Source organism: Cuculus canorus, chromosome Z (assembly GCF_017976375.1).
Source record: "Cuculus canorus isolate bCucCan1 chromosome Z, bCucCan1.pri, whole genome shotgun sequence".
NCBI lineage: Eukaryota > Metazoa > Chordata > Aves > Cuculiformes > Cuculidae > Cuculus > Cuculus canorus.
In genome coordinates, this window is record NC_071441.1 from 19,497,090 (window position 1) to 19,511,143 (window position 14,054).

General features: G+C 38.1%; 1 protein-coding gene across 12 annotated transcripts in view; it reads left to right on the top strand.

Annotated features, from left to right (window-relative positions):
• Positions 1-14,054, top strand: part of KDM4C (lysine demethylase 4C) — a 254,076-nt gene that overhangs the window by 29,335 nt on the left and 210,687 nt on the right. For all 12 annotated transcript variants that reach the window (XR_008447639.1, XR_008447641.1, XR_008447640.1 and 9 more), the window contains one exon: positions 7,097-7,290. Coding sequence is in view for 9 of the 12 variants with exons in the window: in XM_054053462.1 (XP_053909437.1) it covers positions 7,097-7,290 (194 nt within the window). In the remaining 3 variants the exon portion in view is untranslated. The remainder of the gene's footprint in view (positions 1-7,096; positions 7,291-14,054) is intronic.

The window sequence follows — 14,054 nt, forward strand, 5'->3', positions numbered from 1 at the left end:
GGTTGTTCTCGTTATCTTAGTTGTTAATCTTGTTTTAACACATTGCAGTTGACATCCCATCCATTTACAAATCACAATTTCACTTGACCCTCCTTTTATTCTTGATAGATTTGTAGAAATGCTTTTTATTATCCTTCACAGAATTGGCCAATCTTAAGCTCTAGTTGGTTTTTGCCTGTTTGATTTTCTCTCTATATGATCTCATTTCATCTCTGGGATCCCCCTGAGATGCCTGCTCCTTCTTCCAAAGCTCATAAGCTTTCCTCTTTTTTTGTGAGATCCACCCAAAGTTGTCTTCAGGAAAGTGCTGACTGGCCTAAGAGAAGGCTGGAGATTGCCTTCTCATGGAATTGTGCCCTCATTATATTGGGAAGATGAGGAGAGGAGATCAAAAAACAGAGTGAAGTGCAAAGAGCAGCATTCAGCAATCCTAACTCGGATGTATAGGAAGAACAGACAAAGAAATGGCAGGGAGTGGGCAAGAAAGCAGTGTGGAAAGAAACAGTAGTACTTAGAGTAACAAAAACTTAATGGCTGTAACTAGAAGTATATTGTTTAAGAATAAATAATGGAGGAGAAATGTTAGTGAAGGACTAAGGAGTTAATGTGACAGCCGTCTTACAATGTACAGCCCAGTGGGATTTAGAGGAAAAAAAGGAAAAATCTCTGGTGCCAAGTGGTTGGTAAGAAAGTTGTTTATTCTACTGATCAAAATGTTTTCTCTTAAAATATTTTTGCCAAAGTTAGTTTTTGGCCAGCAGATGGTGTAGTTGCACAACTCATGTCTTGTCCTTGAAGATAGTGCTGAGAAAGCATCTTTTTGATTGTGTTTGGAATTAGAGGTTGTTCTTATCTCTTTATTCACTTTGCTTCAGGATTGGTATTATTTAGGGAAAGGAGGTGAATGAAGTAGCTGGCATTTTGGGCAACATGGTGGAATTAGTCATAACAGCCTATTTGAACTATAAACCCCTAAATGTTTACTTTTTACAAAATGCTTTTTATAGAACACAGTGTTACAGATGTTGCATTTAATACAGAAAGGTAGATACCTGGAAGAATTCTGGCTAGAAAAACACCAGGAACTTAGTGAAAGTGTGTTGTATACATGTACTTGAGCCGTCAAAAGTAGTGAGAAATGCTGTGCTTCAAGTCCTTATTCTTCAGATACCTGTACCTGAAGCATGGTGAAATCTTAATTTTTACTGCTTAGGTTATTTAAGAAACAATATTGTTATTTGTAGAATCCAGTACCTTGATGGCATTATGGCAGAGAGGTCTTAGATCTTGTGGTATTGTTTGCTTTTCTTAGATCTGAGGATGACATTTTCTGAGAGGTCTGAAGGTCAAGCAAAGATGTAAAGCCTGATTTATATGGAACAGCAAAAAAAACAAACAAACCCAAAACTAAGACCACTCCCCCAAAATCTATAAATGCATGCTTTGAAATTTGACAGCTACCATCAATGAGTCAAATTTTACCCTTGTGATATTTGGATTATTCTGGAATCCTTGTTGTGTGTTTATTATGTGTTTATGTTAATTGACAGTTTTGAACACAGACCAAATCTTTATGAATGGAGAAATTACCTACTAGAACAAGTGTTCTATGCACTGTATAGAACTTTATAGAAAGTAAATTTAAGATAGTTGAACATTTGCTTGAAATACTATTCTGTGCTCTATGTATTTGAACTGCTGTTATAAAGCTTTAATTAAATGTAAGATAATAACAATGTAGGTGACTCAAGAAAGAGCATTGCAGTAAGGAACAGATCACCAGGATTGTAATTTATGTTAATTTTATAAACGTTATAAGATACATGTTCATTGTTCTATCTCTTTGTTGCAGTAAGGTCATCTAGACTTCAGTGAAAATTAATATTCCTGAAAGAATTTATAATGTCAATAATAAAGCACCAGTCTCACTAGCTGCAGTTGTTAAACTGATTCATGAATTGATTATGAACACCTAAGAGTTATGATTGTTTAGGAAGCTTAATTGAGAAGTGATTATTTTTTATTATGTTATTTCAAGAGAGCTATCTTCATGTGAATTAGCGTGAAGGTAAGGCCAAAGTGAGCCAACTTAGATTGTGAACGACTCGCCTGTGAAACAGTTTCAGAAAGTTACTGTTCCTGTCAGCAAGGGGAAGAACAGAGTTATTTTGTTTCTGATATCATAACTTATACTAAGTTTTTAATAACCTCTTTGACAAGCTACTAGAAGCTTCCTCTGTGCTTAGTGTAGCCCATGCCAGCTGACTCTAGGACCAACCCACTGCTGGCCAAAGCTGAGCCACTCAGCAATGGTGGCAGCACCTCTGTGATAACATAGCTAGGCAGGGAGGAAAGAACCTGCTGCAGGACAACAATTGCAGCCAAAGAGAAGAGTGAGAATATGTGAGAGCAACAGCTCTGCAGACACCAAGGTCAGGAAAGAAGGATAGGAATGAGGTGCTTGATGCTGCAGAGCAGTGATTTCTCTGCAGCCCATGGTGAAGACCATAGTGAGGCAGGCTATTTCCATGCAGCCCGTTTAGTTCCATAGCAGATTAGATATCCACTTGCAGCCCATGATGCATTCCACGCCAGAGCAGGTGGATGTATCCAAAGGAAGCTGTGACTCTGTGGGAAGACCATGCTGGAGCAGGCTCCTGACAGGACCTATGGAGAGAGAGGAGCCCACGCTGGAGTAGGCTTTCTGGCAGAGCTTGTGAGCCTGTGGGGAGCTCAAACTGGAGCAGTCTGTTCCTGAAGGACTGCGACCTTTTGAAAGTGTCTGTGCTATAGCAGTTCATGGCTTGGACAGGTGTACCCTTCACTGGGTAAGAGACTGGCTGGATGGCTGGGCTCAAAGTGTTGTGGTGAATGGAGTTAAATCCAGTTGGTGGCTGGTCACAAGTGGTGTTCCCTCAGAGGTCAGTGTTGAGTCTGGTTCTGTTTAATATCTTTACCAATGATCTGAATGAAGGGATTGAGTGCACCCCCATAAGTTTGCAGACAGCACCAAGTTTGGCAGGAATGTTGATTTGCTTGCAAGCAGAAAGGGTCTTCCAAGGGATCCGGGCATCTGCATCCATGGGCCAAGGCCAGTAGTATGAAGCCCAAGAAAGCTGACTGTCAGGTCCGGCGCTTGGGTCACAACAACCCCATGTGATGCTGCAGCTTGGAGAAAAGAGGTCTTTTTCCACCCAGCAGCTTTCCAGCCAGAAGGTCATTAGCTGGTGAACATGTACCAGCAGTGATCACATGGGGTCAAGAAAGCCAGTAGCATTCTGGCTTGTGTCAGAAGTGGTGTGACCAGCAGAACTGGTTATGAACTGGTGAAGCTGCACCTGGAATACTGTGTTTAGTTTTGGGCCCCTCAGTGCAAGAAAGACATGGAGATGCTGGAGCGTGTCCAGAGAAGAGCAATTAAGCTGGTTAAGGGGCTGGAGACCAAGTTCTGTGAGGAGCAGCTGAGGTGTCTGCAGTTGTTTAGTCTGGAAAAAAGGAGGCTGAAGGGAGACCTTGTCACTCTCTACAGTTCTCTGAAAGGAGATTGTGATGAGGTGGATGTTGGTCTCTTTTCCCAAGTAACAAGGGATAGATCAAGAGCAAATGGCCTCAAGTTGGACCAGGGGAGATTTAGGCAGGATATATCTTCACTGTTGCTACAGGCTGCCCAATGAAGTGATTGAGTCACCATCTCTGGAGGTATTTAAAAGATGTGTAGGTGTGGCACTTAGGGAAATGATATAGTGGTGAATTTGGCAGTGTTAGGTTGACAGTTGGACTTGATGATACCAAAGGTCTTTTCCAACCTGAATGATTCCATGACTGTATGTGAGATGTCATTCCTCTCTGATCTCCTCATAGTTTAGATCAATATTAGCATTCCTTCACTTACATGTTAGGTTCTAGTGTTCCGTTCCAGAGAGAATCTAATCGCTTTTGTTCACACCCCCCCCCCTTTCAAAAGGATGCTGTGAAGCAGTGGTTGTATCTGAAGAGATACTGAGAAGAAAAAACAAATCAAATGAGACAAATTGTATTTCCTAATCTGTGTTCGTGGGGTGGACATTCTGTTCATAGCATTTTTCTGTCTGTATTCTATGCACTTTGAAGAAGCAATAAAAACCTGGCGTATTTTTTATTATAGTCCTTGGTGTGAATGCGTGGGTGTGTAAACAGAGGATTGGGTGACCAAGCACAATTTTTTCGGTTTATTTTTCTCCAACTCCTTTTCACTCTGTCTCTTAATTTTACTCTGCTTCATTTTTTAAACTGTTTGAATCATCTGCAGAATTAATGAAGATTGGAATAGCCGTCTATATTATATATAAACTACTTTGTACTGTACAGTATTTCTGTGAAGAAATAAAAGAAAAGTCTAATGTGCATAGCAGCGACCATAGATGGTTAAGATGTTAGAAGCATTTATTTCTTCGTTAAAGAAAGAAAAAGGTGTTATTTTTCAGCTTTTTTCCTAATGCTGGATTTTCTTGTAAGGTTGTAGAAGATGACAGGTATTCTTCAAAGAATTTATCATAAAAAATGTGGATAATTAGATTTTTTTCTCTATGCACTCCCTTGAAATTATTGTAATATTTTGATGTTATTGTGGTATTCTGAGCAAAATAAATATTTAATGTTTTCCTGACATTGAATAGATTGTAATGTTTAAATGGATTTTTTGTATTTGTAAGGAACTACAAGCTTTACCTCATAGTCAGGTAATGTGTGTACTGGTATTCTAATAATGATTATTAAATATAGGATAACCCGCCGAGACATACTTTAATTTTGATAATTATTGCTGTATTGACTTGTTCATCTGCTCTTTTATAGCTCCTGTGATCTTTTTTAGTGTGCACTACAATTGTAAAGTTTAAAAAACCAGCTATATAAATTACTGGAAAAATTAGAATTGATATTTTACTTGAAAATTAATGTAAGCATTTTGCTTAATGTTTTGGAATATTAAAAAAGCCAGAATGTTATGGTTGCTGAAGTCGTACGTGGATTAAAGAAGGTGACTAGAAAAATAAATTGGTAAAAATCTCATGAGGTACTGTCAAGTAGGATTACACCTCTGTCTGGAGAAACCTTCAGTCTGCTAATTTCTGCAGGCTGGAAGAATATTCTAAGGAATTACTGCAGTTTCTTGACTGCTTTTGGCTGCTGTCAGAAAGAGTATACTGTCTAGATTAAAAACAAAATTGTTAATCTTATTGTTTTTATTGTTGTTTTTCTAACCCTGTTTGATGTCTCTGTGCCTGCATGGTTGCTTTTATTTTGCTGTTAGTTTGTTACCCCAAGCAGAATTTGTGAACAAAGATAAATTTTATGTGATTTAAAAAAAAAAGGAAGTAATCTTTAAATTAATTTAAGGAACAATTAGTTCAGAATTCTTTCTTCAAACAAATAATTTCAAATTGTTTCTTCAAACAAAATAGTATTTTATACCTCTGCTACCTTGCTGATGATTATAATTTTTAGATTTGAAAGGTGCAAATTTTAGCATCTGCAATTTGAGTTCATATTGGTGTTTAGTTTTTTGTCTTTGATAATGATCATAATTTTTTTTTTAATTTTTTAGATGCCAAGTGTCTTTATGTCACAGAAATGCATCAAAGCCAAAGCTTCCGTTTTGAAAAAATACCAAAACCTGCCATCTTGAATCAACTCATTCTGTAAAAGTCATAATTTACCCATAGTTATTCTTACTAAATTAAATAGCCATAGCAGGCAGTTGGAAGTGCTTATTCAATGAGAATTACAGAATCATATCATAGAATCATAGAATGGTTTGGGTTGGAAGAGACTTTAAAGATAATTTAGTTCCAACCCCCCTGCCATGGGCAGGAACACTTTCCACTGGATCAGTTTGCTCAAAGCCACATCCAGCCCGGTCTTGAACTCCTACAAGGTGGGGCATCCACAACTTCCTTTGGAAGCTTGTTCTAGTGGCTGAAAACACTCACAGTAGATTGAACTTCATACCATCTCCCCTGTCAGTTCTAGTTTACTGCATGCATAACATGCTTGACATATAATCTCAAAAACTAAGGAAATGAAAACAGTATTAAGTGTTCATTACATCTTGCTTTAAACTGTATTCTTACTTCTCCACCTGCCCAACTATTGAATGTCACTGTATTTCTTAATCTTAAGCAGCTGCATCAGGACTACACTCTGCCATGAATTTGTTCCCCAAGTTTGAGTAAGATTACTAAAACTGTACAGAAATCAGTGATGGGGGATACGGAGCTGGGCATGGTTAACAGCATGTTTAGGAGCTGTTTTTCCAATAAAGAATCTTGCCTGATTTGAGTTTGTAATAGTTTTGCTTATATTTCTTGTGTTTTCTGACTGAAGTCTGATCTCTTTCTCTTCAGTTTTGTAGCTTTGATCTTTGTTATAGTGACACTTGTATACTGTGTTACCTGAAATTAGAATTGCAGTTGGTGGATAAATCTGAAATGCAATAGAAGAAACATGCATGGCTTTTGGAATGGCTTTTAATATACAAATTTTATAGGCAATAATGTAAGAAAACAGCTGAAATTCCATTAAATCAGTGGATTTCTTCTGTGGTAGATTTCTTATGCAGTATATCGTTGTGGTTAGAAATACCTATGAAGTTATGTAATGGTTTTTTTCTTTTAAGAGAAATGGTAAACTTCTTTTAAAATTCAATTTACATTCATGATTTTCCGTCCTGTTGAGTATTATTATGTAAGTAATTAAAAAACATGTATACATGAGCCCAGTGAGACTTTGAGACTTCCAGCTATCCACTCCTCGAAGACTCTGTCTGCAGCTGTTATTTCTATTGTGTACTCTTTTTCAATCCATGTTAGATTTGATGTATTATATGTTAAGCAACCTATGAACATCCTTATGTTCTCTGCTCTGAATATCTTAGCACCTGATCTAAATGTTACCAGGTTCAAGAGAATTTTTGTTCAGGTAACTTGAACTATCTTCCACAGTGCTTGCAAATTGTATTTATCTACAGTCTAGATCAGGTGTGTATCTTTTGACTGAGACTGTTACGTAGAATCACATTTATAAATTTATTAATACATTTATTATGTATCTTTTTCAGGGTATTGAGGAATGGAATATTGCGCATCTCAATACAATACTGGATGTTGTGGGAGAAGACTGTGGAATTTCTATTGAGGGTGTGAATACACCATATCTGTATTTTGGCATGTGGAAAACAACATTTGCATGGCACACTGAAGACATGGATCTGTACAGTATTAATTATCTCCATTTTGGGGAGCCAAAGTCATGGCAAGTTTAAATTTTTATGAAAGATGATTCTGTTTATCTGTTTGCTTCAGCTGACTAAACCATATAGATGGGGGCTACAATTTACAGTTGCTTCGTACTGATAAGCTTTACTGAAAAGCTAAAGTAGTGTTGGTTTGGGGTTTTTTTTTCAGCTGAGAATGCTATGAACTATGTGAGATTCGTGATGCAGTAATACATTCTTTTATTTTCAAGGAAAAGATAAATACACAAGGGTCATTCGAGTTCAACAGAAAAAGATTTTAATGATTCAATATGAGAAGTTTAATGAGTTGGGAACCCCAAGACTGTTTGAAGGAGACCTCTTTGAAATCACTTCATTTGGTTCAGTTGTCGTTTGAGACTGTCTAACATGATCCTAGAATTATCTGGTTGGAAAAGACCTTTGAGATCATCAAGTCCAACCGTACCTGTCCACTATTAAATCCCTGACCATCAAATCTACCTGTCTTTTAAGTACTTCTGGGGATGATGACTCAATCACTTCCCTGAGTATCCTGTTCCAGTGCCTGATAAACCTTTTGGTGAAGAAATTTTTCCTGTCTAATCTGAACCTCCCCGGTGCTACTTGAGGCCGTTAAATGTGCATTTAGTTGCATTTTTGAATCAGTCATGTTCTCTATTGTTAACTCAGTAGGAGATAAGATTCAGTGTTAAAAGTACTTCCTAAATAGGAAGCTTCTGCAATCCTTTCTCCATAATCTTAGATTTTTGATTCAACAGCCTTAAGAGAGAGACAAGTAAGTTTAATGTCATACATATAGATTGTGCTATACATGTGTGTAAGTATATGAGAAAAATGTTTCCTTTTCATCATAAAACCTTGCCAATTCCCTCAGGACTGGGGTGCATCTCATCAGGTCCCATAGACTTATATATGTTCAGGTTCCTCAGATGTTTGCGAACCTGATCCTCCTCTACTGTGTGAGGGGGTCTAGCCCCCTGGTCACCGTCTTGCTGTCCCATGACCCAGGAGGAGCGATGAGAGCAGTTGTCGATAAAGACTGAGGTAAAAAAGTTGTTGAGTACCTCAGCCTTTTCCTCATCTGTTGATACATGATCCCCATTTCCAGTCATCAGTGGGGGTACGTTCTCTTTGATCTTCCTCTTCTGATTGATGGACCTGTAAAAGCTCTTCTTGTTGGTCTTTACTTCCCTTGCCAAGTTCAGCTCCAGCTGTGCCTTGGCCTTCCTGACTTCATCCCTACACAACTGAGCAGCGTCCCTATACACATCCCAGGTTCCCTGTCCCTACTTGCACTGCCTGTGCAGTTCGTTCTTTTTTAGTTTAACCAGCAGGTCTCGACTCAGCCATGCCAGTCTTTTCCCTTTTCTGCCTGATTTTCTACATACTAGGACTGAATGCTCTTGCGCCCTGTGGAAAGCTTACTTAAATTATTTTCCAGCTCTGCTTTGCTCCCTTGTCTCGGAGGACCATGTTCCAGGGGGTCCTACCGAGTAATTCCTTGAAGAGCTGGAAGTCCGCTTTCCTGAAATTTAGTGTCCTGACTATAGTCCTCACCTCTCCCATATCCCTCTGGGCCTTGAACTCCACCAGTGCATAATCACTGCAGCCCAGGCTGCCACCGATCCTAACGTCACTGATGAGTTCACTTGTATTGGTGACCATAAGGTTCAGTATTGCTTCTCCTTGGGTGTGGGTCTCTGTCAGCTGGACTAAGAAATTATCTTCGATGCACTCCAAGAGTCTCCTGGATTGCCTACAGCTTGCCGTACTACTTCCCCAGCATATGTCTGGGTGGTTGAAGTCCCCAAGTAGGATGGTGGGTTGTGAGCGCGAAACCTCCTGTAGGTGGACGAAGAAGGCTTCATCAGTTGTTTCACCTTAATGGGGTGACCAGTAGTATACACAAACCACAAGGTTCCTGTTCGTTCTTCCATCTTTAATTTTTACTCACAAGCTTTCAACCTGTTTGTGGCTCTTCTTCAACAACAGATCTTCACATTCTATCCCTTTCCTGAGATAGAGGGCATCGCCTCCACCCCTCCTTCCCGGTCTGTCTCTCCTGAACAGCCTGTAGCCATCGATAGACACATTCCAGTCATGGGATTGTCCCACGATGTTTCCTTGATGGCAACCACATCATAGCTTTCAAGTAGCACAGTAGCTTCCAGCTCCTCCTGCCTATTACCCAAGCTTTGTGTATTAATATAAAGGCAATTCAGCTGTGCTGCTTGTTGCATCACCTTCCCAGGGGACCTTTTTTTGCCTGTAAGGTGTTTTGGAGAAGTCTCCCTAACACCTGACCCCTGACACCTGTCCTTCCACCTTTTGTTAAGGGCTAGCTCAGTGTTAATCCCCTCCCCCTTCCTATCTAGTTTAAAGCCTTATCTACAAGCCCCGCAAGTTCCCAGGCAAAGATCCTCCTTCCCCTCTGAGTAAGGTGACTCCCATCTGAAACCTGTAACTCTGGTGCCATGTAGGCCACCCTGTTATCAAGAAACCCAAAGTTATTGTTGTAACACCAGCCACGGAGCCATGTATTAATAGTCTGGACCCATCTGAGCTGTTCTATGTCACCACCTGTTCCTGGGAGGAGGGAAGAAAAAAATCACGGGGCCCCTGATTCCCTCAGTAGCCATCCCAAGGCCTTAAAATCACTTTTAATCTCTCTTGGGCTTCTTACAGCTGCTTCATAGCCTCCCACATGGAGCAGCAGTAATGAGCGATAGTTATTCTCACCAGACTGGGAAGTTTCTTGGTTACATCCCTTACCCAGGCTCCTGGGAGGCAACAGACTTCCCTGTGAATGGGGTTTGCTTGACATAAATCGTCTGCTGCTGATGTGTACAGTAGTAATACATGTTTTTGGATTTTGCTGGGTATACATGTAGTTCTTCAAGATAGCCACATTGTATGATAACTGAAAAATACTTATAGTAAGAAACATGGTAGGCAGCATGCTTTCTCTGAATTGTGGGGAGACAACATTTCCTCTGAGAGCCCTAGTGAGAATTTGTAGGCAGCAGCTAAATCTGACCGCTGTGGTGGTCTTTATGGAATTCAAAGCTTTCTCCAATGTTTAGACATATTGACTTTCATTTCTCCTTACACTCTGTGCAGTTTCACTTCCAAGAGGTATGCAGAGAAGTTTATAGTTTTATATTATTTATACTGATTTCTCCATACTGACTGCCTCATATGAAACACAGGGCAAAAAAAAATTTGCAAAATCAGGACTATGGCTGTTCATGTATTTCTGTAGATGTATATTTGTGTAATACATATGTTTGCTTTATAGGTTATTTTTTACTTGTAAAAAATGTGTTAAGGTGAGGAAATAATTTGAAGGGGGAAAAGGAATTAAGAAGACAGATCTGAAACAACGCTATTAGAGAAGAGAGGGAGATATGGTGAGGAAAGATTGTCTGGAAGGGAGTATAAAGTCTATTAAAATTACTTGCTATCAGGCAGAATTTTTACTGCAACTTTTTCATTGAATTTTTTTCTGATGGGAAAGAAATCTTGAGGGTTGCTCATTTTACATTACAGTTTCTTAGAAATAAAGTCTTTATTGCCAAGAAGAACCATTGGTGTGATTGATAATTTACTTAATAAATTCATTTTGTCCTTGATGTGTTTCATAATAGCATATGTGAACAGCTTATTAGTATTAAAAATTTCTTCACTCTCCCCTGTGTTGTTTTTATTCTATTGTAATTATTATTTCAAGAGTATAGACGCTAACTAAAGAGAATTTGGTTTTGTTTTGTTTAATAATTTGATGAACTTCGTAATGTTGTTCAAGTATTGAACCGCTCTTGAAAATTAGTGCCTAGCCACAACAAAGATTTTTGTTAATAGTGCAAATGTTAGACTATTAGTATATGTATTAGATCCTTGGGTAAAATACAGACTTACCTGTAAATGCTTTAACTTACATTCTAAACTTATAAATAAAAAAGTCTGAAAAAGAATTTAAATTTTGAAAAATAATTCTGTGTTTTTAAAGTATAGGAAGGCGGTGCTTACTCTTGGTACTGTTTACCTGACTCGTGAAAAACAGCGGTGTTGATAGAATTTTTTTTAAGTCTTAAGATTGTGTAAATGTTCTTGTGTATTACTAATGAACGTGTGAAAGTGTTAATTAAGGAGGCCCAAAGTAATTTTTTTCATGGCACTATGGATATGTCAAATATAATAAAAATTGAACTAATTTATTATTTTAGAGAAAAAAAGAGTAAAGGTATGTGGAGAATAATATTTTACTTTAGGAAGTAATAATTTTTTGAAATTGTGCTTATTTTGTTAATCTTTTATAATTGATGGCTGAGGACTGAGTTCTTTTCTGCATAAAGAATTAGAGTTTTTGCTTTCTGTTGAAATAGGCGCAGGGTAAACTTGCAGTGTAATACAGACATAATGTACATATAAGTTTGTGATGTTTTCTGTGACATTCGATCTGGTCTTTGCTTCCTAGCAATTCTGAAGACTGAAAAATGACAAGCAACACTACATTATGTTAAAACCCCCCTCCTGTTCAGGAATGTATTTCATGAATCACAAAATTCCTTTCGGACATGGTCAGTCATAAAATAGAGAGAATTATATGCTACAAAAGAGAAGGTGGCTCCATTTTCGTGATAGTGTCAAGAAAAAGAGACCAAATTGTTGAAGAGAGAACACTTAGACAGCTAAAATTAGATGAAATAGGAGAATGAGACTGAACTTGGCAGTTTCTTTTCAGGAGTTCATTAGGTACAGGATGGCAAGAAATGTGATCTCCAGATTGCCTAATATTTTTACCATTGGGAACTTTACTGCTATCTCTTGATTGCCATGGTGAGGGCCTGTTTTTGTGGATTTGCCGCTCTAGAATGTGTAGAAATACCTGTTCATCTTCCTTTATGAAGTGGAAAAATGAGGAAAGCTAGGCAATTATGTGGTAGGCATTGTGTAAGAATTTTAAACATGATTTCATGTGAAGGTTTTCAGATTTTTGATCTCAATCGCAGAGGACATAGTAATGGGATTAGAGGAATGGTGGGATTAAAATGAGTGGTGTTCTGGTATTAGTATTAGACAAAATTACAGAAAAGGTGAAGGTGGGAAAGCATGCTCAGACTGATATATGATTTAAGAACAAATATGGCAATTACGTAAGCGGGTTAAAAGAAAGCCACTGACAGGGTCTTCTGGGGTAGCATTAATAGGACTTTCAGTGTGATCAGCAGCTGACAGACAAGTCAAAATTCGGCTAGATGATGCAGAGTTCAGCCTAAGTGGAAGATTCTTGCTACTTTTGTGCAAGTTATAATTACCGTTGACAGAGCTGACGTGTTTCCAAGTTATGTTCTAGGTCTAGGAAAAACAATAGTTACAGAAAATGACAGTGGAATGCAAACTTTTAGTGTGAAAAATGGGAATAACATAACTTCTGTGAGAGGTGAGGAGACAGTTATGGTCAAATTAGAAGAGGAGAATTAGCCACACTTCTTGCTTAATGTTATCAGTAAATTTAGAAATATCACAGTAGATGATATACTGTAGTCACAGAGATGGCAACAATCTGAATAGGGATTGTGATTGTTAGAAGGTAGCTGTAATCAAACAGCATTGTGGTTTGTCAGAAGTCTGAACGGATTGTCATTGTGCTTGAAACTGAGCAATCACATGGTAGGTGGAATGTTCTGGATAATGTGGGAGACATTTACTGAGTAACACATGAGAATTAAAAGCAAATGAGATGCATATGTGGTTTTTTCCTCCTCTGTGGTAGAGGATTTTATTCCTTGAAATGTTTAGATTAGGTAAGGAAATATTTTAGTTGGTTATGGACCTTGAATTTTCCCATCTCAAACCAGCAAATGTATTAACTTCCTAAACTAAGTTTTTGAGATTTCAACTTGTTTACGTTTCAAAATTTAACATATTTATATATAATAAATATTAACCATTAAATAGATAGTAGACCAAATTAGTGTTGCTTATAGAAAGTGGCATGGGATTCTCTGCCCAGTGCCTGGAATAGATAGGCAGCGTTATTTTGATATAATGTGGAGGTTGCAAATTGCCTGTTATCAACCGTGAAACCAATGAATTAGGTTCCTTGTGAAAAAAAATGGTGTTTTATGTTTAGTTTTAACAATATTTTATGACTTCACGGCTTTGAAATTTTTAGAATACTAATTAGCAGTAGAAATCATCAGCTGTTGTTTCCCTGTTAGTATGTAACATGGGCTTCAGAGCAGAAGTTTTGTAAAGTATTTTGCATCACAGTGAATTAGCTTGCAGCTCACGGTGTTATCCATTATCTGTGCATGTACCTGGTCTGGGAAGAATGGAACTTGGTTGTCACCGAGATGAAACTAATTGGATGAATACAAGAGGCTGCTTGTCTGATTACCATCTTGCTTGGCTGGGTACTTTTTGGACAGTGAAGCAATGAGTCTTTCGGTTTTGTGTGTTTTTTTTGTTCATACTTTAAACAATACTGTTGTAAATGTTGCCCCACTTGTAAAACATGTCATTTAACTGAGCACCTGACAAACATCACCAGTTTTCCTTCCATCTGTGGTATAGATGACACTATGCATGTGTTACAATTAAGTCTATTCAAGTTTGGTTTCAAATTTATGTGCTGCCTAGGCTTTGGAAATTCTACACTACTAAGTAACCAGTTGCACAAAAAGTGATACAACCCAATTTTTTCATTTGGAAGGTGCAATTTGTAACATGCAGCCTTGAAGAGCAAGGTCTGTGAACTCGCTAGAGGCAGAAAACA